Source organism: Nothoprocta perdicaria, unplaced genomic scaffold, assembly GCF_003342845.1.
Source record: "Nothoprocta perdicaria isolate Ctin4 unplaced genomic scaffold, notPer1 scaffold_95, whole genome shotgun sequence".
In the NCBI taxonomy this organism is placed as follows: domain Eukaryota; kingdom Metazoa; phylum Chordata; class Aves; order Tinamiformes; family Tinamidae; genus Nothoprocta; species Nothoprocta perdicaria.
Window position 1 is genome coordinate 1877006 of NW_020456254.1, and position 24545 is coordinate 1901550.

A 24545-nucleotide genomic window follows, 5' to 3' on the forward strand; every position below is an offset into this window, starting at 1 on the left:
TTTTCAGTGTCAGCACAGCATATACATACAAAGACTTTTGTGTAAAATACTGGCATAGAATTTGAAAAGAAACAAGAAAAATAGCATTTTATGTTTTTCTTAAAGATGACTAACAAACTGAATTCTTATGAAAATATAGTGTGCATGACACTTTCATACCTACCCAATGAGTTCATAATGATTACTGCTACTGCAATGAATACAAAATTAATGAATAATAAATTAAATCCTTATACTAAATTGATATTAGGAGACTCTTTAAGTCATTAATTTTTTGTAACAGTCAAGTCACAATCCATAATAACCTTCTGAGAATAACAAGTTATGGATTTAATTACAGATAAAAAGAAATGTCTTCTATTAAATATATGGGAAATTATGCTCTAAAAAATTAAAAATGGAACAGATCTTGGAAAGCAGCAAAGTATGTTCATAAAATAATAACATTAGTAAAAAAGAAACTAGAATGTCATGTTTTTACTTGCAATGTTTTCAAATGAGATATTCCAAGATTAGGACAAAGATGAACTAGCCAAGCATATTTATGAAAAAATTGATTGTTTTATGGCATGTCAAATGCAGAGAAATTCTTTAATTTCTGACAAAAACCTCACATAAAAGTTAAACAAATGATCACTATATATGCTGAATCTAAATTTGGCTGTATGTACTCAGGGTTTACCACAAAGCTAAAATACTGAATACGAAGTGAATTTATATATATATATAATCTCCCCATAGATTAAAAAAGAAAAAATACTGCTTTATATACATATGACATTTTAGAAGAATAAACATCCTAAAATAAGGAAGATATTCTCAGTAGACCTATTCTATTTCTATTTGCTGCCATATTTACTATTAAAACTCTCTATGTTAAAGATCTTACCATTTCAAAATGGACTTCTTTTTTGCACTTTCATCAGATACAATTGCTGTTTTTCAAAAAGAGAAGAACAGAGATCTTTTGGGATTCCTTGTATTTTCCCTAACTGAAGTAGAGATAAAAATAAATAAATTAGAAAAAAACTGAGGACACAGAGAAGGATGTAGAAGAAACCTAGGGAAGAGTCAGACCTAATTGGTTCACTACGTATATATACATATATATATATATAGGTTTTTTAGAAATAAGTGGCCTTCCAGGTAAAAGCTCCCTAATGAGAGAAGGTGTTGAAAGAGTGCAAGTATGAAAGGTACTATCCAATGTGTAATTATCAACACAGACAGCCTTTCCCATCTAATTGCCTGGCTGAGGGTATGGCTTGGCCAACAGAATTTTATGCGTCTCTATACAGGGACTTGCACCAAATTCAGTTCTGCCTCTTGCAATATAAACTACTGACAGTGTTTTAATGAGTATGTGTGAATTACATATGTTTATACAGAACTGGGAATAGACAGAATCAGATTATTCCCCCACAATAACAGCACATTCTGCCAGAAAATGATATCCATCACCAAGTCACACAAAGAGCCAAAATTAAGCCATTCTTTGTGGTTCCAGCAACCAAACTTATACAGCATGAAGTAATGAAAATCTGTCATGGACTGTCCACTATGTTACTAACTATTCTATTTTGATAATATCCATGTGGGGCTTTTTTTGTTTGTTTGTTTGTTTTTGCTTTCTTCACTTAATAATTCCAACACCTAATTTGGAATTAGAATTCTTGCAGGTACTTATTGCCTTCAGTACAAAGCAAAGTTTTATTTAACAGTATGGAAGCATCCTGCTAAGTTCGCTTAAAATCTCTTAGGGCAGATAGCTTATTATGATACATGCACATCCACACACACATATATTGGAATTTGTTCACTTGCAATAGCTAGCAGTATGTTCTCTAGTAGACACAAAAGTAGTCTACTTAACCTCTCTGATACTCTGTATCTACAAGCTCCACACCAAGAAACCAATACAATATAAAAGATGAATGCACTTACTCACCTTAGTACAGTATCAGAGAAACAGGAGCATGTTTACAACAAAATCACCATTTTTATAAAAGAGGATCATCTTCCTCTTTCATAGTGCCATGCTGGAAACAGCTGCCAGTATTGCTGATATTCTAGACTTCCCACAACCCTCAGCTTTCATTTTTTTTTCTGTCTACTCCATTGATTTCAGACATTTAGTTCTCCTACAAGAGCTCTGCTGCCAGCAGGAAAAAGAGTGTTGAATAGAATATGAGAGGAACAGAGACCAGAGAGTAAAAGCAAAAGTACCAGAAAGACTGAGAAATTCATTACAAATAGTATTACTGATCTGTGCTTAAATCAGAAAAACAGGGAGAAATATCTTCATATTTTGCTACTTTAATTGTAAAAAAAAAAAAAAAAAAAAAAAGATATTTCTCCCTGTTTCATCATACAATAATTGTTAACATAACCTTGAAATCACCATATGCTAACATAAATCAACAGGTTCTCAAGCAGGTGGATTACTGCATTAGAACTCTATTTAAAAATGACGTTAAAATAATTGTAATTTAACTTAAATCAAATAATCTAGTACTATTCTTTGTTCTTAAGTGGAAATGGTCCCTTCTGAACATCTTAAACCATTTTACAGCCTGGATAGCAACTATACTCAGTGCAATTGCAGCACATTTCTCATGAATGTTAATGTGAGATTCACAGCTATATTCCTGCACGTGGCTAGAGCATGTACCCTCAAGTTGTTAAATTGAGAAAGGAAGAGAATGAATATGTGGTGATTCTCCTTAAGAGGAAAACTGCCAAGGAAAAGGAATGTCATGAGGAGTAATATAATACACAAATTGTATTCAGAAAAGGGAAGATAGATAGAAAAAAAAATGCATTTTCTGGCTTCTTTCCAAAATCAGTCATGTTCTGGATTCCCTGTAATGACTTAACAGCTTAAAAAAAAGACTTTTCAGCTTCTGACTAAAGCCCTAACATGAAATTCGGAAAAAACAACCATCTTTTCCACAATGGTTATGTTTCTGATGGATCTAGTTCATTTTCAGCCCCAGATTTAAAGATTTTATCCCAATTTTCTCTCATATTTTTACTTATCTCTACATGCTCTGAATTACATGCAAAGTCAAAAAAGAATTAGAAGAAAGTTTTCCTCTGTTCTACATTTGTGATTCTTCCTTGTTGGTGACAGTTCAGTAGTTTGTCTGGCAGGAATGATCCTGGTTAAAAACAGGTTGGAGGAAAAACGAACAGTTACACATGTGCGAAATCCCTGTAGAACTGTGATTGGTCATAAAAATTCTAATATATTTATTTGTATTTTAAACTTATTTTTCAAAAGTGCTCTGTAAGTTTAAATGTTTTATCTTCCTCAGAACAGACACAGCACTAATAATTTCTTAAACTATTTCTGTGAAAGGACTGCATTCATAGAGTATTGCTGGCTGAAGGGCTGTTGAATGCAAGACGACTTCCACAGGAAGATTTTTGCTTATGAAATTTCAAGCAAAATTTTAGAGATGTACACTAATTTTGCTTTTCTTTTTTCCCTTTCTTTCATTTTCTTTGATTTTCTTTTTTATTATCAATAGGTTTATTTCCACTTCGATTAAAATATTGGGGGTTGTGTAGCTGCATGTGTGTCCATTCAAACACATACACATATTAAAACACACATAAATTCATCAACAGATAATGTCAAATATGAATATATGAATATTCATAATATTAAATATGAATTACTGCATACAAGTATACACTTTATTTGCAGCACAATACCAATTTTCCCAGAATTCTACAGTTTCACATGGTATGCTTACTCCTAAAATACTCTTTTAGGCAATTTCATAAACTGTGAAAAATGAAATCACTCTGTACCATTAGCTCACTTATGCTCAGTGCAAAATTATAGGAGAAACTGGTTTCCACAACTTCTCATTACAAACCGTTAGCTACCTGAGTCCTCCAGCTGAGCAGATTAGCATAGATCTTCCTTGCTGACAGCTTTGACCTTCACTCCAGCAAACACTTGTCAAAATGCCAAAAGTAATTACCTGGCTGTTTAGGAAGGAGTAATGGGGTGTAGCTACCTACCTTTTCTTGTTACTGATCTAAAATGTCTATAGAACATTGCCAAGAGGCACCCTCTGGATTTTGGCATACACATTCTTTTCTCATCTGCTTCTCCCTTTTTTTAATAGACTATCAGATATTAGCTATATGATCTCTTGCCAACCAATCCCATCACAATTCTTGGGGATAGCGTAAATAACCCACTAGATGGATCCTTCAACCAAAATGATTTTATGATTGCTGTCATCTTGATTTTGTTATACTGATACTACCAGGAAAAAAAATACAGAAAAGTAGAAGCACGTCTTAGGAACAAATGACTATAATTAGCCCACAGAAGTCCATACTATCTATCACCCGAACCTTCTTCTAAAAAATGTAGCCATTCTCTTCATAATAAGTCTTTATTATGTTCTTTTTTTTTTTTTTTTTTTTTTTTGCAAATAAGAAAATAGAGGCATAGAGAATTTAAATGAACTTCTCAAAAATCTGTAGTAAACCTAGCATGTCCTCTGACCACCCAAACTCTGAATTTGCAATGTTTAAAATGAAGGCAATATTAAAATACAGGACTGAATTCTCCTCACAGATGTGCCCTTGTGAGTACAGCAAACAAACTTTTATCTTTTAAAACTCTCTAAAATCTCTGAAATTGTCTCATTGTCTCACTGCCATGAGCTTATTTTTTCTCCTTTCAAATTTATTCCACCACAAACTGTCAGTGCTGTAATACAAGTGTTGATTTTCTAGAGAGACAATACCAAAATCTTTTGGTCCTCTTAACTAAGTAAGCATTTCTCAGTCAAAAATCCTGAATCTGCCCTTTCATCCTAGGTTGTATTTGTGCCTCCTTCCTGAGATGTCATCCCACAAATTGTGTTCTACTGAGAGAACAGATTGTTACCAGGTTCAGGTCAGCCACCCTGACACACCGTTACCAAAACACCATGCTTCCTGTGAGTGCTTTTTCATGTTATTACTTTTTGCCAACAAAAATGGATGAAAGTCTGATTCTAAGAAGATTGTCCATGTAATTGAGTCCGTGTTTTTTTTTTTTTCTCATTCTTTAAATAACAGCTATTTTTCATACAGCCATGAAGCAAAACTGCTCCCCCTCATATTTTTTTATTATTTGGCTGATGAGAGCTCCATCACTTATGATCACAAGATTGCTAACCATCTTATTTTATATATTAAAAATACGATATTTACTTAACATCAAATAAAGTACTTTTTCCTGTTTGTACCCACTAAAATAGAACTTTATCCCCTACTCCATATACTTAGTATTTATTTACATGCATTTTAAAATTATTAGCTCTAAATATGTCCAATAAGTGGAAAAAATATAGGTACTGGTCAAGGTCAAGGTTAGGTTACAATACAATGTAATCTGATTAAGTTTTCTTTAGTTCCATTTTTTATACTTTCCTAAAAAAAAGTGCACATTCATAGAAAAATATTAGCTGAACCTGCCTACCCTTTACACAAAAGCTACCTTAATTAGGTAGCTTTCAGATTTCTTTTAACTGTATCATACCTAAATAATTATGTTAATAATATTTGTTGTGAGTAGATACTGCCTTTTAGGTGCACTACAATCAAATATATAACATGTTATTAAAGGACAATAAAATTTAAAAATATCTAGAATTGTAAGCTTTCCAGCATAATTGGTGTATATGCCATATTACTACAGAGCCCCATTATCCTGGAAAATTTGTGGCTTGTTATAATAATGTTAAATAATAGCTGTAATTTTGCCAAATAATGTGATAAAATATGACATTAAGCAGGTTGCTTGGGATGGGGATTTTGTTTTGTTTTGCTTTAAATTATAAGTAATTTGATTCACAAGTTTTTTAGCATGGGGACGTTTTGATACTGTTCACACTATATTCCTGTTGCTATAAGAACAATACCATTGTGTTCCAATAACCCATTCTCAGTCCTATGGATTTCAGTGCAGCTATTTGCTGATTTATACCAGCTATATACAATCCTTTTAAATTTTACCGATTAGTTTGAAACATCTGTAAAAGGAAAAAAAAAAGTTGTATGCCTAATAAAGAAAATGGTTTTTCACTTCCATAGTCAAAAATATATTTCTCAGACTTGAAAGAAACCATGGTGGGTTTCATTGCCATCACATTGCCATGTGTAGATGTAAACAAGGTGACTGTAGGAACTTGGCTATTTAACAGCACTACAAACTGCAACATTTAAAAAAGTCTTTGTAAACTCTTGTAAACTCTTTGTAAAATCACTCAATTTTAAATTAATTTTGCATTCTGAATATCTTACAAAGGACAATATGAATTAAAAAGGCTTAAGTACAAGAATACTATATTCTTGTATATGTAATATATACATATTTCATATAGTTTATGTGTTATATTTTTATATAAAAATATTTTTAAATGACATCAGAAACACTTCTTTCTGTTTCAATTATAATACCATCCTGACATTGTTTTCCATGAATGGATGTTTAATAAGAGGCATCAAAATGCAATGACATGAAATTTCACTGCTTTAATTAAAGAACATAGACTATGTAACAATATTTGGTTATTGTTTTTCTTCCTGATTCTAAATATGATTAATTATCTTTCAAGTTCCCAGTATTTCAAGACATTTGGTTTAGGAATTCAGACTGGAATAGGTTATGTCACTTCACAGGGTGAGCAGAAGAAAATTCTGAAACTTTCTGTTACAACAGAAAGTGGGTTTACTGACCCAGATTTTAAGGCAAAATGATTTCTTTCTAAAATTAGATATTTCATAATTCCTGTTAGAGGAGAAAGATGTATCTTAAAAATCCATCCTTAATAATCACAGCAGTGAATATCATAGAAAACATTGACTGGATTAGAGTCATAACCAAAGATATTCTTTCTTGTTGAGGATTGAGGCATATACACCAAATTGTAGCAGTGGTAGTAAGGCCTACCAACTCATTATAGGATAAAAAGGACATTTGGCTGGACATTTGTAACATTTTATAACAGAATAGCAAAGTAGGAAGAGAATACTGTCTGAAAAATACATAATCACTATATCAAATATTTGGAGGAGACAGTTCAGATTCTGAATAATACTTCAAAAATATAATCCTATATTCAGCATGGGAAGGATTTGAAGAAAACACTTCAGACAGATTTGACTATATAATATGGGAATTCATCTACTACAGAGGGGTGAAGATATGAAAAAAAGACAATGTGGACTAAAAAGGTTTAAGTAGAAGAAATCAGGTTTTGTACCAGAAGATTTAAGAGAGCCAGCAACAGAAAAAGAATTGTCATACATAACCTTAAAATTGTTTTACATAACCAAAGATTTGTACTCCTGCTTAAACCAAGTCAATGGCAGATGAAATTAGACAGACTTCACAGCCTCTTGGTTACAAAGTCTTTTACACAGAAGCAGTCAGTTTACTTCAAGGGCCAGCCTCAAATTATTAATAAGCTCATTCTTCACATTCTTTGTTATATCATCACACATAGGATATCCAAGCACATGATCTACAAAAATCTGGATAGAGTGAAGGAACCCCATCACAGACTTTCATTTTGTTCTGTACACATCCTCCCAGTTGAACTATAGCTCAGGCAATGCCTGAGCAATGAACATTTTCAAAACAATTATTATGCTCACAGTTGTGAAGTAAAGAAAGGAGATCAAGAAACAGAGTTCATCTTTTTTTTAGACTTCTCATGAGTCAGACAAAGTTCATGAAAAAATCAGTAAGACAGCCAACACATTCAGAAAGAATAAAAATGTCTCACAGAAGAGAAAGACTTTTTCACCAGAAATGGATCTTTTTCTGCTTCTGCTGTTATAGAATCCATCTTTTGCCCAGGTGGTCACCACAGAAAAGAAGGATATTGCCATTACCAAAACAATGCAACAGTCATGACCAAATGCCATTGTGTCAGCAGTAGAAGTACTACCTGTAGTAATAAATTTCTGGATATTTGGCTCAGTGAAATGTGTCATGGAAAGAAAATCTAAGAAATAAGTTCAAATGGCTTGAACAGGAGGAAAAAAGCCAGGCAGTTTTTGAGCATAAGCTGAAATGAAAAAAAGAGTCAAAACATTCTAATTCCAATATATTATTTCTAAGTCCTTAAGATTCCTTTCTGGAACTGTTCCATGATACCTATGAAAATGAGTCAATAATACTTATTTAAAATATTCTTTTAACTAAAACCATGGAATTTTAAATCAAATATTCAATAATCTATTTCATTCAGATGATAAGTTATTCTTCACTATTTTATTGTCTCTACTGTTTCTCTTCTCTGTATTAGAGATATTCTCAAAATAAATAATTATATGCACCTTTGTTATATAAAGAGATGAAGTCATATTATATGAAGATAAATCTGAAAATACTTCCCTCTTTTTTTCCTCCTAGAAACTTTTTTCCTCCTAAACTTTTCTTGCTAACAACAAATATTGCATCCATTAACAATGCTGGAATTGTCCACAAATGAGCAGTGGGAGCCTCTGGAGCATTTCTAGGAATGACAATTTGGATAATTTAAGTTGCATACAAACTTCTCATCAATTGATTTACTTACATGGGGCTTTGTGTTTTGTTTTATGAAATTTAAGAACACAAAATTAAGAAGTGTGAATCCTTCACAGCATTAGTTCATAAATATAGCGTTAATGTATTTATTTCTGTTATACTGTGAACTGGAAAAATAATCCTTTTGACCAGTATAAGGTGGAGATTTTATGATTAGAACAGATACAGGATAATATCCATCTATAATTATCTGTAATATATTAGACTCTACGCAGAACGTTAAAAGCATTCTACAATTCCACTGTAAAAAAATCATCTAAACATTATATTTTTTTGTTATAGAGGAATCATCTGTAATTTTGAAGTTAAATAATTTCAAAAGTACTTACAATGAATAGTAATAGCATTTATTTTATAAAGAAATCAACATATATTCACTTGAAAAATCTAACCCCTTATTAGCAGACTCAGTGTGTGTATCCAGACTCAGTGTGTGAGAAAACTACAATTTCTGCTAAATTTGTTTAAGAAATAAGAGCATTAAACCAAGTTTTCTGCAATGTCTGAGTACCGGAAGATCCTCACTGGTATTTCAACTCAAATTGAAAAAATAATCTGGATTTTTTTTTTTTTAATGTAAATGGGGTGTTTACTGCATGAAATGGCTTTGAAGGTTCAATTTCTTGGTCCTTCTTCAGAATATTCTTTGTATTTCAAGCCTGCTCCCTATCCAGGAAGGTCTGGCAATGCCTACCCCTACCTTGTTCAGCAAGGCTCACTATCCATCAAAGGGCTGTGAAGCACAATGAGGACTGAAAACTTTCAAAATTAGACCATTGAATTAGATGCTTAAGCCTACATATTTAGAAGAGTAGGTTAGGACACCTGTAAATACAGAAATATTATCCCCAGTTCTCTCATTCTGCTTTATACACAGTTGGAAAACCAAAGTGAAAAGAATCCGGTCAGTTTAGAACTGTCCAGCAAAAAGAACATATCCAAGGGTAGAATAAGACATAAATACCTTTTTCATCAACCAAAAGCACTTTCACAAACATGAGTTGCCATTCAGAATGTCAGATAAGTCTTGATCTATACCCATTCTAGGATTGGGTAATCTTAAGCATCCCTTAAACCTGATGCAAACTTGATGGAATGAGGAAGTCAAACAGCCTATCCCAGTGCATCACAGACAAGCTGCACAGCATCACAGACCATATTAAAACATTTGACATATCATCAGCTTAAATCATTAGGCAGGGTAGCTTAACTCTTGAGAGCTGTGAAATACCCTTTTCATTTTGAAAAAAAAAAAAAGTGTTTAATGTTGAAAATTAGATCATGCCTTTTTTCCTTTCTGTTTTTAGTTGCCAATTTTAGCACAAATATATAGATGCAACGTCAAAAGCTTCTGTTGCAATATGTTGCCATGGAGATTTCACCACACAGGACAAAATGACCAAAATTTGTAGATATAGAATATAAACACTTGTAAGTTGTAAATTAATCATCCACTTTCAGTAGTTTAAAACTGAAAAAAATTCATATAGGCATTTTATTATACATTCCAATAGTTTCATGCATTTTATTCAAATTAATTTATTATACAGTTACATTCTAATTTTAATATAGTATTTTTCTATTTACTCTTTTCAAGGGAATTAACTGTGCAATGCATTTTCAAATAATTAGAAAGCTAATTAGACTATAACTAAAATTAGAAAAGCAATTTTTAGGCAAGAAGGTTATGTGATTCAGCACTCTGGTCTCTGAGTAGTGATTAATGGTCCCAAGCAAACCATGCACTTTGTGAACATATGGGTTTCACTGGCAAGACATCAGTAATTTTAAAACAAAATAGATCAATAGCTATTTTAAAGTTAGAGGAACTTAAAAAAAAAGATATTCTATTTCTTCAGAATTCATATTTTAAAATGGAAACAGGAAGCTTCTGGTTGCTGTATTGATGTACATAACTATAACCTATCTTAGATAAAAAAATTTGCATTTTTATTTTATATGAGTACTATAAGTGTAAACAAGTTAGAGACATGTCATATACTTTACACATGGAAATTTCAGAAGCCTCTTCTTTTCTAAAACTCACATGTCTTTGCATAAACAGTGCTATTCTAGAGGATTTATAAAGCTGTATGAAATCAAAATGATAGCAGTACAGCTCCTTGGCTACATTGCAACTTTTCATCTTGCTGGTAGTTGTTTTCTGTGAGATTTCTCCTAACTTTTAAACTGAAGAGAAGTGAAATCCATACTCATTTGTCTAAATGATGTCATGTGCCAAGTGTAATTATTCTAGAACAGGCCATCTTTTGTCCAGAGAAGGTTTATTTTGAGAAAATGTTGCTTTGGAATTGCAGTGTACCACTGAGCCTGTCGTATCAAAGAGAAATAGGTCACAGGACAGCTACACCGTGCAAGGTATGTTCTGTATTATGTATCTGTATTATGAATGCAGCACTGTCATAACAGGGACTGTCCTCCTGCTTAGTAGTCAAAGAGTAAATAAATCTATTGGTAATGTGAGAAACCAAGCTACACTGAAGTTTGAGTAACTCTGATTTTAGGATTCCCGTATATTTGTGGAGTCCTAGAAACTGCAATAACACAATAAAATATTTACAAAGAATTAGAGCTGTGTATTAATAGAAAAAAAAATTAGCAAGAATGTGGCTAAAGGGGTTTACAGAGCTTTACCTCTCCTCAAGATATGCATGTTTCATGCACACCAATAAGAAATGCTGACAAACTCCAAGAAAGTACAGAGAAACATTTTTATCATCATCATTTCTTCTTCTCTTTATCTGTAGGAGATATTCTAAGTCAACCATCTGTTTGCATAATTGCTGATGAGCCTCATGCCTTCCCTAACCTGCACATCTGTTAACCTCCACAAGGGAAGATGAAAAACTTTAAATCGGGTGCCTTATAAAATTTGGAAAGCATACAGTTTGTCCATTTTGTTTACAAGAAATGTATACTACACAAATAATAAGATGCTACATATAACATGTTTCTACGGATATCAGCAAGACCTGCATATACACAACAGCTGAAGAAATAGATTCCTCTGCAAAGCTGTGTAATTCACATTCCCATAATTACTATGGTATCTGATTACCTCAATATTTAGCCTTTGTTTTGTTTTTGTTTTAGTTTTTTAGTTTTTAAGGATAAAGGGACAGCAAAACTCTACCATCATTTTCTGTAAGTTAGGAGGTCCTGAACAGATGTCAGGTTACCCAGCAATACGTCATGAAGCATTTTCCTGTACCTATCCTGTAAGTATGTACAGAGTAATTCTACTTTGGTTGCACTTCGTAAAAGAGATTTTTTGAATGTTTTTCTACGGTATACTGATGACTTTTAAAATTACTAATTCCAACTAAAAACTGAAATAAAAACTTTTTATGTACGAATATGCTGCTTTTTATCATTTTACTGAATCTTCTTTCAGCATTTAAAAATTGCAAGCAAGAAAAACATTTCTTAAAAATATATTAATTGATTAGCAAGTATGTTGACAGGCTACTGCAAACTTACTTGACGAAGCAGCTAATTCTGCTGGATACCATGTCCAAGCATATCAAGGACAAGAAGGTGATCAGGAGTAATCAGCACAGAGTCACAAAGCGGAAATCCCATTTAACCCACCTGAGTGCCTTCTATGAAGAGATGGCTGACAAATATTGATAGGGACACAAAGCTAGCTTTTGAGACAGATATAATAAGAACTTCCTTAACTTGGCAGTGTTTGATGCATTTGATAAATTTCCGTGGATTTTTCTTGAATGAACTTGTTTACATCTAGATTTGTAAGCTTTATTATCCACAACCAGTGTAAACACAAGTTGAAAATGAACCGATTTTATTTATTTTGAACTTGCCTTTTACTACCTTACTTTGTTACTTTATTGCAGGAGACACTGAACAAATCCTCTTTATATTCTCTGTGTCGCTCTTAATTTTATAGACTTTTTCATGTCATAGTCATCTCTTTTGAGAAAAATGATCATTTATTCCTACTCTCTGATTCTTGTCTCTGAAACTCATCATGAAAAAACTTATCAAATGCGTTTGGAAATCAAGGTAGATTCTACCAGCTGCATCGTGTTAGCTGAAACCTTCAGAGATATCCAATAAGCTTTCAAGGAAGAACATTGCTATAAAAAAGCCATATTAATTTTCCAAATATATCACACACATTTAGATATATGATACTTAAAAAATTAATTACTATTGTAACTTCTATTAATTTCCACAGTATAACCCTAAGGCTTAATGGCATATAAAATCTGTTTTTTAGAAATGGTGTCCCATTTGGTCCTCTCTAATCACCAGTTAACAAGAAAGTATAAAGGTTTCACACCACTGGTAGTGCTTACCCTGGTTTTTGTCCATAAGTCTGAGTGACTACAAGATGGTGCTGGTGACTTGTAAATATTCATTCAACTGTTTTTCATAAACCCTTTTTTGACAGACAGATCCTCCAATGAGTCCCATACAAAGAGAGGTTCTGGCATGGAAACTACTGCAGTTTATGCCTATTCTCTGTTTTTTATCTTTTAATGAAATTCAGCTAAATTAAGGAACCGAGCAGAAGTTAATGGACAAATTTTGGCTCTCAATGTATCTCCAAATAAACTTCCTATTTTTCAAGCAATAATGAAATCTGTTCATTTGCAATTATTAAAAACTATCAATTGGCTAATTTGGAAGTAAATCAATTATCAATTCAATTACTTCACAGAAATGATTTCTTGTAGTCAATAACTCCTCTATAGCATGATTAGCAGTGAAGCTGATAAGCCAGCAACATCATCTACAACAGCAGCATTTATTCAGAAACAGGTTAGCTTTAGAAATAAAATGTTTACTTTTAAGATTAATAACAGATCATGGAAACTGCCTAAGCAACAGACCAACAATGGTGTATTTATACAATCCAGAAATTAAAGCTAAAATGCAGTAACGTTTCACTGTTCTAAAAAATGTGTATTTGAAAAGTAAAGATTTTCAGTTCTCATATAGAAATAACTAGTCTAGTTTTCAAAGCTTCTGACAAAACTGAAGAGTTTTTCACCATGCTAGGCCATGTCTACACATCTCTATTTAATCCATTTTCTCTACAAACAAAGTCCCCAGCAGTTTTAATTGACTCAGAGATGTTACACTTCAGTCTCCCAAATGTGTCACTCACCTCAGCTGTCTCTTTCCTCAAATGTCAATCTTCCTGAGAGAGTTTTCTGCCCTCTAAACTGAAGAGTGGGAGGTCACAGTTTGGGAATGGAGCATAAGGATTCTTACCTGCTGCTTTGGCAACATCTGCAGATGAAATATTCTGGAGGTTTGAGTGCACCCTGAAGGTCACAGCTGGTCCCAGGATGCTGAAAGAGATTATTAAAAATGTAAGACTCATAATCAAGAGACATGGCATAATATTCCTTATCAAAATAGGTTTTTAAGGAGAAACTATTAAGACACCATTTAGCCCTCTTCCTTTTGCTTCATTAGCTACATTTGCATACATTTTTATACCTCTTGTGTTTCTTTTTTTCAATATCTTGGGTCTGAATAATTTCAGGGACATTAACTAAACTTTAGAACACTCTTGTAAATATTCCTACTATGAAGATGGCAAAATGGAAGCACATAAATTAAGTCAGTCACACAGATACAGCATAAAACATAACTGGAATTCAGCATCCAAAGATTACATGTGCTTTTGAATTTTATAAGCTTTATGTCAATACAAGCTTAGTCCTCTTATCATGACTATAAGTCTATGAATCCTGCCTTACAGAAAGACAATAAAGTTCAGATTTTTGATCTTGATCCTATTCTGCAGAAACACATGTGAGGAAAAGGACATTTTGAACAAATCTGTTTATTCAATCAATTTAAACAATGGTTGAAAACTGAAACTTACACAGATTTTGTCCAGGAAGATGTCACAAAATATTAATATTAATCTTTTAACAACAAAGATGATCGTCTATTGGAATAACTTATGAAGGGAAATAATGGACTCTCTGCTGACCTTTTTGGGTTGAGCCTGATGGCTCTCTATGGCATCAAAATCTATAAAACATTTAATGAAACAATTACAAAATAGCAGGATGAAGAATGACAGGGTAAATTTAGGATTTGACTTTTTTTTTTTTCACTGTATTTTTAAAGAAAAATAAAACTATGTAAGTAATTTTGCATTCAGTTGCCACTGAGCCCAATAATGCCAAACCTACATAGTAATACTTAAAAGTAATCAAGTAAAAAAGCTAAGCTCTGAGATCTTTAATATAGTAGAAGTACTTTCTTAAAATCCAATTAACAAGACCCAGTAGAAACTACAATGTATATTAAAAGAAATGCAGAGTACAATGGCTGAACAAATATGAAAATTGGCACTATAACAACAGTTTACATCTATATTGTTTATTATGTGAGTTCTTAGGTTGCTATTAATGACATAATCAGTAAGATGAGTTATATTTGTACCACAAACAATAACTCTGCTTCAGTCACCACTGAAGTACATTACCTAGAACCACATATGAAACACCTTCTTTCACCTTCTATAGCTGTGGTTTATAAGAATGTAATCTTACAGGTTGCTACCTAAAAGAAATATGTTTTTTAAAAAATCAGGGATTAAAATGTCTGCATTTTTTTTGTAATTTTTTGTATTTTTTGTAATTGAGAGCCCTTAGTGAAGTGTGCATAACTGAATAACATATGTCCTATACATAAATACTTTTAAATTTCTTAATTTCTAGAGAAAAAAAAAAAACATACGACTTTGCTTAGAGGTCACAAAGGGAATAGAGTAAGACTAAGGAGCTTAATCTTATACTAGGCAAGGCTGTGCACATTTTATTTTGAAGTTAACAAAATCTGTCATTAATTAATCTTTTTTCTCTAAAAGCTTTTCTGGGAGTGGAAGGGAGCGGGAAAAGAAAATAGAAAAATTGTATTGTTAAAGGATGCTCCAGATGCCATCATTAATGTGGAATAAATATGTTTTAGTAAATAATAAGGAGTTATGGAGCATTTACCAGCATCATTTAGATAGTTCTTTTTGATATTTGCATATGTGATATAATTGCATAGTATGTTTTGAGATACATAATGAAAAATTAGAAAATGAAAAATTAGACCATTCACACATTCTATTACTAAAGATAGTAATAGAAGGTGAGATAATCAACCATAAAAAGAACATAGGAGTTTCCTGAGACTACATACTGAATATAATAGAGCTCCTTTTATACTGCCAGCCTAAGAGCAATGATGAGTCCCCTTCAGTTGCTTTAATGCTTACAGTGTCATCAGCAGCACTCTTTAAATAAAAGCAGACACCAAGCTAGTATGCATGGGGCCTATGACAAGGACAAGATAAAGAAACAAATTCATATTACCCCCCAAATTTACATCATGTTTTCTGTCATAGTCAAGCACCTGAAATTAATGCTAACTCCACTTTGACTTCACCAGCAAAGACAGCATAAGTTTCCTCCTGCTTCTCTCCCTGTCTCTTTCCCAGAGCTCACTCCTATGGAGCCCAGTTGGGCCTCTACATGGATCACTGTGATTAGGCAATTAGCAGCATCATTAAAATCTTATTGTTTAAAAACTGCTTCATTCCAGTGATCCAACCCCGCAGTGTGAATAGGAATTTAAAGCATGGGATTCTTGATATTTGAGAGTGCCTGGGACTATCCCACCAACTCTGCCTGGATAATCCAGCAGTAGACACATCATACCTGCTTACACATTGAAACAAGCAGTATAATTTTGTTGCTTGTGTGACGAGAAAATGTGGGGAAATAAAGAGATAAAAAAATCAGGTAAGGAAAAAAAAATCCTTGCGGGACTCTGATGATACTGGTTAATAACCCATTCTTTTGCAGAAGAAATCTAACAAACTTTTAAGATGTTCATTCATATATTACCATATGGGATACTGCTTTGTTCTGCAGTAATAACTAGACAGTGGAACTTAAGAAGGATCTGCCAGGTGACAGTATAAGCACAATTTTGCTAAGAATATTTACAAAAAATGGAAAATAAAGCAGTTCTTGTCACAACTTTTCATACATTGATATTCTACTGATTATTTAAAAGTGAACAAAAGAGCTTGAGATTACTTAGCCAAAATTACATTTCCGCTGGATGTTTTGGGAACTGACTGCTTGAGGAGCTCATAAAATGAGATTTTTCTCATGAGGGGTTTCTGGCAAAAGCACTCAATAAATAAATATTTTAATAACAATGGATGCCCTCTGGGAAATCCCTCACTGTTCATTGTGTGTTGGACAAGAACATTCAAACAAAAACAGTAATTATTTGAATGAGAAATATATATAAAACTCGTAACAAGAAAGCAACCAGACTGAAAGAAGGTTCCAAGTCGTATTAAACATACGCCTGATACTTACTGCCCAGGACCTTTAAATTATATAGATAAGACAGCTTTTCATGATGCTGTCAAACTCTGTGCAGCCTAGCTAGTATTAATGGCAATTGTCTTTACACCCCTCTAAACACTGCAGCTTACTGAAGTGCAAACTGTTGTTTACAACCTGATGAATGGCAAACAAACCTCTCCCACAAATCACGGAGGATTTGGCTGGTTAGAAGGGGCATCCCCCCTTTGGGGTGGATTACATCCCGCGGGCGCTCCGAGTGCCGTGCACACAAGCTGACAGCAATCACACATACAAAATGCAATGCCCAGCCTGAAATTTAAAATTAACCTAAAGCATCAAATGGAGCATTTCTCCTGCTATAACATCGAGATCAAAAATGTTAGGTAGTGGCACATTTAATCTCTAAATACAACATTTTATGTAAGGTTTTAAGCTTAGCAATTCTCCCCCCAAGGGGAGAGTTTTTTGTAATACTCTGTTATGTTTTTTGAATAAAGGTAAGCAAATTTGGCTTCAAGGCTAATAAACAGTGACTTCTCTCCCCACAAAATATAATGTCTGATGCAATGACCTGCTACATTTATTACTTGAAATTTACTGACTAATTACCCCCTCTGTTGGCTGTCAGAACTTCTTTTTTTCATTTCAATAATGTTGCCTTCAGCCATAATAGTGTTTTCTTTTTTTAACAAAGACATTCAAAGCATATTGCAAATTGTCACCCTTATGTGCTGTTGTTTTATATGCTGTTTACTAGAGATGAAATAATTACAGTGTTTATACCAAAATGACTTGAAGGTTGATTGCTGATTTAATAATATTCCCCTCCCTATGGGTTTAGTTTTCCTATCTGAAGGTGGGAGGGAGCATAACCTTCACAGAAAGAAACAATATTCATTGTGAAAATAAAAATATTTCCTCTTATTAATTATTTTACAGGGTGAAAGCATTCTTACTATATTGTGTCTGTCAACAAATGAACGGCCTCAATAAACAGAGCTGGAGCATGATCAATATGGCAAGGTCCATATAACTTTCAAGCCTTAGGTTATAATTATATTTATGAATGGCAGGATTTAAATCTCCATAAATTATGTATCAAGCTTTGCATGCCTGTTTTTCTCCCTCCTGTGTGTCTGCTTTAGTACTACAGTATCATACAGAAGGGTTACTAAGAAATACAGTCACAGTCTATCATACCCCCTAGTGGAAAAGGATTTGAGAAACAAGTGCCAACATGGTTATGTTTATTCTTGAAGATGAGACATAGAACTGATGCCAGATGGAAAAAAGTTGAGGTTGTACATTAAAAAAAAAAAAAAATAATAGCGGAGTGAAATTTCTTGAGACTGGGTGAGCTTGGGGGGATCAGGATTGGTGATTTCCAACATTAAACATTCTGTTAATGACCCCATTTTGTAAAATAGAATTTGCCTTAATAAAGCTTATATTTGAAATTAGAATCACCACTTGTCTATATGTTCATTTCAAAATCCTTTAATCTCTGGGGGTTAAGAAAAGCAATTAGTAACGCTCCAGAGGACTGTGCAAAGTAAATTTTATAGCAGCAAAGGTAATTGTCTCAGGAAGTGTTTGGTGGACTTGAACTAATGACATACAGTATGTACACATTTCTGAGCTTATTGTGGAATTTGAAGCTCATGTCTATTGTTAATGTTGCACTGATATCTCCTTTCTACCTTCTTAATGCTGGAAAAAATAAAATGCATGCAATTCTGTAAATGCATTATATATTATACATATTCATATATAAGTATACTTTGATCAAATCGAGAGAAAAAAAAATGTTACTAATTGAGGTATTTTCACAATGCAGTAGGTCTGTTACAAACCATGACTTGCAGAGCAAAGCAAAGGCAGAGACCCATTGGCCAGTTCAACCAGATCTCACCAGTATTTTTAACCAAGTTTTAGTCTATAGATCATTGCTTTATACTCTATATTGCATAATCCCCACGAAACTTCAAAACCTCAGGACATCTACAAAGCAGTACGGTAGTCATAATTTCCCTGAACTCTTGAGTGGAGCATGTATCATCACTTAAACTTAATAACCAACAGGCTCAGAACTGAGAGCAACACATCTTTTGCTCTTTCTTTACTGCTCAAAGGTTTATTTTGTTTTCTATCTGAATTTATCAAACACCAACAGGCAGCCATACATATTCTCATATTTCTTTTCATATATATGTACTGAGCCACTGATTGTTTTTTTTCTACTTTAGCAGGCTGAGTTTCTTGTATTCTCCCAGTTTTTGAAATCCTTAAACTGAAGAGCGAAACAGTGCTCCATAACACACTGCATTACTGCCAAAAATACATTATTTATTCTAATTTTTATTCTTTATATACATTAAGTATGAACTGTTGTTTGCAACACTGACTTCAGAAAACTGGTCCTGTATTCAATGTATGACCAGCATGGATAGATAGAGAAGATTTGTCATACTAAGATCAACAGCTTTTGTCTTCCAAAGACAAAACATAAAGATGAAAAATCAAAAATTGCAATGCTTACTAGCAGTAACTAGCTCAACAAGTTAGTGCCATAATGCCTTAAATTCACCAATTAGTAACTGGTTTTCTATTGCTATTTACATTGTATTTACACTATACAGTTGGTCATGGCATATTCAACAGATAGATGAGAAAGATTAAACAGATGGACAGTTTCAGAGCATTCGCATCTTGCAAATGTAACCATCGGGAAACAAAACTTAGGTCTTAATTTGATGTCTGCATCCAAGATTTGTCTCTTCTATCTACCTACATAGTCTCTGTTTAAAGTAAATGAGCAAATTCTTTGGAAACTCTATATTGCCCTCTTTGCTTTCAGTGCCATAGAGGAACTGTTCTTGAAACGGTGCTTCCCGAAGTGATGCCACTGCACTGCTCTCAGCAGCTAGGACAAAGATCAGAATAATTTCAAGAGTAAAGTCATTGGAAATGGATGACTGGTGAAAAAAGGATGTTCTACAACAACTGCAGTCTGTGTTTGATAAGGTTCTGATGCCAACCAAATATAAATAATTGTTTGTATATTCTTTTAATATATGTGTATAAAAATGATAATTTACAATTCAAAAGAAGACAAAAGGATATTTTGAAGGTTTTTCAATTCACTTGGCGAAGATTTTTTGCAAAGCCTATTTCAAATATTTAAAAAATAAAGAATGCCCAATTTAGAGATTGATGTTACAGTTTTGCCTATTTTTATGCTTTACAAAGTGCGGTCTCTGACAATTACTCAAGATCTGTGAATAATTTTCAGTTTTAAAATATTTTTTTCTATTAATCTGTCACAACCCATGAAACTTGACATTTTCACCATGCTGAGTACATGAAAGTCACCAGCTTTGCCTGCCATGAAAATAAGTTTCTTAATTACACAATTTAAAAGAACAAACGCACAAGCATTGTAATTACTTTTCCTGAAAGCTAAAAATATTTGGACACTAGGATACAAGGAAAATGGTCTCAAATGTTTAATGCCTAATTGTACAGTGATTTTTTACTTCATACTCAGAGATTAAACTGAATGATAATAAAGTTAGGTAATTTTTAGAAAGCTATTTATATATTGCTTATGATTTCATTCTCTTTTATACCTTTTGTAAGTCTAGCTGGTAGACAAATAAGCAGATGATCTTAAACTTTTAGCGAGTAAGGATTAAGTGTATTTACTGATTCCAGGTCTGCTTATCCTCTGTATGCCTCAACAGCTATTGGTGTCTGTTGTGAAACAGTTATTGGTGTCTATTGGTGTCTGAACGTGAAAACACATTCAGGATCTGACTCCTGGGTTGATAATCACCATATGCACAGTTTGCACAAGTGGCTTTTTATAAATAATGCAGAGCACAACTTGTGTTAGGACTTTTGCAGAAGTAAAGTTTAGCATCCTCATTGCATTGTAGAAGTCAGATTGGATGCACATGTGTTTGATGATTAAACTGAGACAAATGAAGTCTAAAGAAAGCAAATTGCCACAGCCCCCATTTTCTCTTATGAGACTTGAATTGAACTAGAAGATTTGATTTTGGGCTTGCTCTCCAGCTTTGAGGAAGAGACATGTGACATCAGGCAACTGATAGGGAGATTTTACTGGGAACATTCACATCATTCAAGGAATGTTTGTTCCCAATGACTTTATGGTTCCTTAGGATTACCAGCCTTCCACAAGGAGATCATGGTAAAGGTCATAGGCAGTGTTAACTGATTAGGTGAAAAAAAAAAGGGGCAGAATGATTTACCTGCAGGTCTCTAAAATCCATTCAATATAAATATAGTGTGTGTGTATATATATATGTGTGTGTATGTGTATATATATATATATATACACAGAGAAAGAGAGAGAGAGCACAAAGTGAGGAAAGTCTAGTTCAAGAAAGGTTTATAGAGAGCATTCATTTTTTATCAATCTTAAAATAAATTATTTTTTAAATAAATCTTTACAAGAATCTCTTCTTAAAAGTTACATAGTCATTTTCTCTGCACAATAATCTTATTCTCTTCCTAATACTAGTTGTTCTATTTGTGGAGCATGTTTTAGTTCAACAGTGAGAATGGCAGTTTACTATTTCTCTTCTCATATCTGCCAGTAAGTTCTGTATGGTTTTAGGAAAATATCAAGCAAAGTGTCTTACTTTTCCATTTATCCATTTGTAGACTGGAAATAATATTGTGTGATAATATTATGTAAATTAAATGAAACAGCACCTATTCATTAACTTGTTTAAAAAAGGAGTTTATTCTGCCTATTTTGTAACGATTTCAGCTTTAATTTTATTAAAAAGGAATATGATGGCCTTCAGTCAGATAGAGGGATAAATAGTAAAGAAATAAGTATAAAGTTAAAAATAGACAGCTAGATTAACTTTAAATGCTCACTTTCATCTGTAAGAAACTTCTTTTGGGTAGAGACCTATGACTATATGGATACGTATCTATAAAACTGGATTTCATTGTGCTTTGGATTATGAAGTTTTGAAGCCTTTGATTTAATGAGATGAAATGTTGTAATGGAAAGCTAAACTTAGTACATTCCTATTTGTAAGAGTCTCTCCAGATTTTTATGGTCTTTCTGCTTTGTCGCCCAGAATTCATAAAATGCTGCAGGCCAAAATCCTTCTTGTTATTTTAATATATTTTTATATTTGTTTAGCAGGAAAGTTACAGTGGCAAAGGCAAAATGATCTTCGTTATATGCACATTTATTACAGTAAAGCACACAAAATAAATCATACCTCAGGAAAAAAATCCGTAAGACTAATGCAATGCTGAGGTTGAAAAATCACTCCTTTTTAAATAAAGAAATGCATAGTTGAAACTTCCAATTTATACTAGTTTCCTTATCCTCATTTCTTTAAAAATTGATGCATCTTTATTATTACAAATTAGTTGTCAAATAAGACAGTATGTACCAGAAAACATACTGTAATTTCTTATAAAAATTTGCATGTGATGAGTTATAGCAATACATTTCTCAGACAATTTGTTTTCCAGGCTCATTAAATCTGCAAAAGAAGTCAAGTTTGAATAAAAGCGGATCCATTATTTGAGTTAGACATTTATAATATTTTGAACAAGATTATGTCACATAGTTTTAGTCAATTGTTTTGCTATTTAAAACCAAAGAACAGGTGACAAATATTGTTCAACTGTTCTGAAAGGTGTACCTTTTTATTGAGACTAAACATAGGCAATTCAAATAAAAAGCCAATGTTGCATAAGGTCTGAACTAATAAATGGAATGGAAATAAAATTATTGCTAGCTTATACTAACACTATAAGGAGAGCAGAAAGAGTATATTTTTGTTTGTTCGTTTGTTTTCCCCTCAGTAAATCTGACTGGCCATATGACAGAAACCAGCAGAATTTGTCAAGGTAGAAGAAATTTTTTGTTAGGTGCAGGTGTTTGTTGCACAACAGAAAAGGGATTCATTACACTTAATTTTGGAGAAAGGATTTCTCTGTTAAAAGAGTGAAGTTGCCATATTTTTGGCTGATATAAACCAACTGACAAGCCACTGTGCTACTTGCATCACTGCTGCTCACTGGCTTGCGTACACCTTCCTTCCACAATCCAGCCTCTCCAGTAATTTCCAGTAAATCTACCAGTAATTTCCTGAGGTGTTCACATTTCGAGCATACATATACCACATGTCATAATCTATCAGCATGATGAAGTGAAAATACCAAGTACTGCTCCAGTGTTTAGGTTCTGGATGACTGAGTATGATTAACTGGCTGATTGAGTTTTTCAAGTGTTATGAAAAATAACATGACAAACAATGACTAAAATCTACCTGGTGTGATCGGGACACTACATTCAGGACAGAATACATACAGAACAGGTGAAGTCAGAAGTGCCATCCATCATTTTGCCTCCTCAGGACTTTTGATGTTCTTGAACATGCTTTGATCTTTTCCAAACTTTCTACATTTGGTCTGATTTTCAGAGATCTTCCTCAGATCAAGTCCTTTTTTCTAGGCTGGATGGCTTTTCAAATTGTATGGATTCCAGCGCAAACATTCAGCCATTTCCAAGAACAAAGCTAAGGAAAAGCTCTGTTTGATTATGTCCTGTCTTTTCTCTAAAAAGGGAGTAGAAAGCCTCTCCACACGAAAATAAAGTCTTGAAGAACGGCAAGAATGTGATTCATCCAGCAGACTTCAAGAAGTATATTGCCAACAAGGCATTAAAAGGATATAAAGTCCAATCTCTGTCTTGAATTCTGCTGGAGGCATGTGGTTCTGCCTCAGTTTCAGATTCAGTTCTTGTTAGTGGAAGCAGGTAGCTCTGTCTCAAGTGAGAGCAGATTACTGGGATTGCTGAAGACTCAGAACAGCGATCAAAAGTAGGGTTTTCTGTGTCTCTGTACAAAAACTTCCTTACAGGAGAGGCCATATAAGCCATGCTCTTTGAGACCAGATTGGACACCTCTAATCACCAGAAGGTTTGACTTCAAACTCTTTATGCTTTACCTCTGAACTGCAGCAGCTCTCATGTGAGTTAAGCATATCAGTTCATGTTTGTGATAGCCTTGTGAGGAGTATCACAGGAAAACAAAATAAACAAACAAACAAACATGAGGAAATGTTTTTTTCTGATCTCAAAGCAGGATTTGAATAACATACAAGAAATAAAGCCTAAAGCCACACATTGGACGATGAGGATCAAGTGACATGCTGAAGAGTTACTTGTTAACTGAGCGTTTTTCTTTTCTGTACATGGAATGAGAGAGATTTGTAGAAAAATATATAGATATGATAAAATATTTTTAAAATATATCGTAATTAGTCTGTATTGAAAATTTGATTTCTTAGGTCAGATGGCTTGAAAAAGAAGGGAAATAGAGGAAAAAAATGGTCTGAGTGCTGATCATATTTGTTTTAATATTTTAATTATAAAAGTAAAAACATTTGTCTTATAAACCAAATACAGTCAAACTAGAAGCAAGTTGCTCTATTAAACTGAAAATAAAAAATTATTTTCAAAATATCAAAACATTTTGCAGTGG

The 24545-nt window shown here is 33.2% G+C and overlaps 1 protein-coding gene across 1 annotated transcript in view; it reads right to left on the minus strand.

Moving 5' to 3' along the window:
- PTPRN2 (protein tyrosine phosphatase, receptor type N2) overlaps positions 1 to 24545 on the minus strand; it is a 373439-nt gene that overhangs the window by 303614 nt on the left and 45280 nt on the right. Inside the window, exon 7 of the mRNA XM_026053004.1 lies at positions 13880 to 13959. Coding sequence (XP_025908789.1) covers positions 13880 to 13959 — 80 coding nt within the window. The remainder of the gene's footprint in view (positions 1 to 13879; positions 13960 to 24545) is intronic.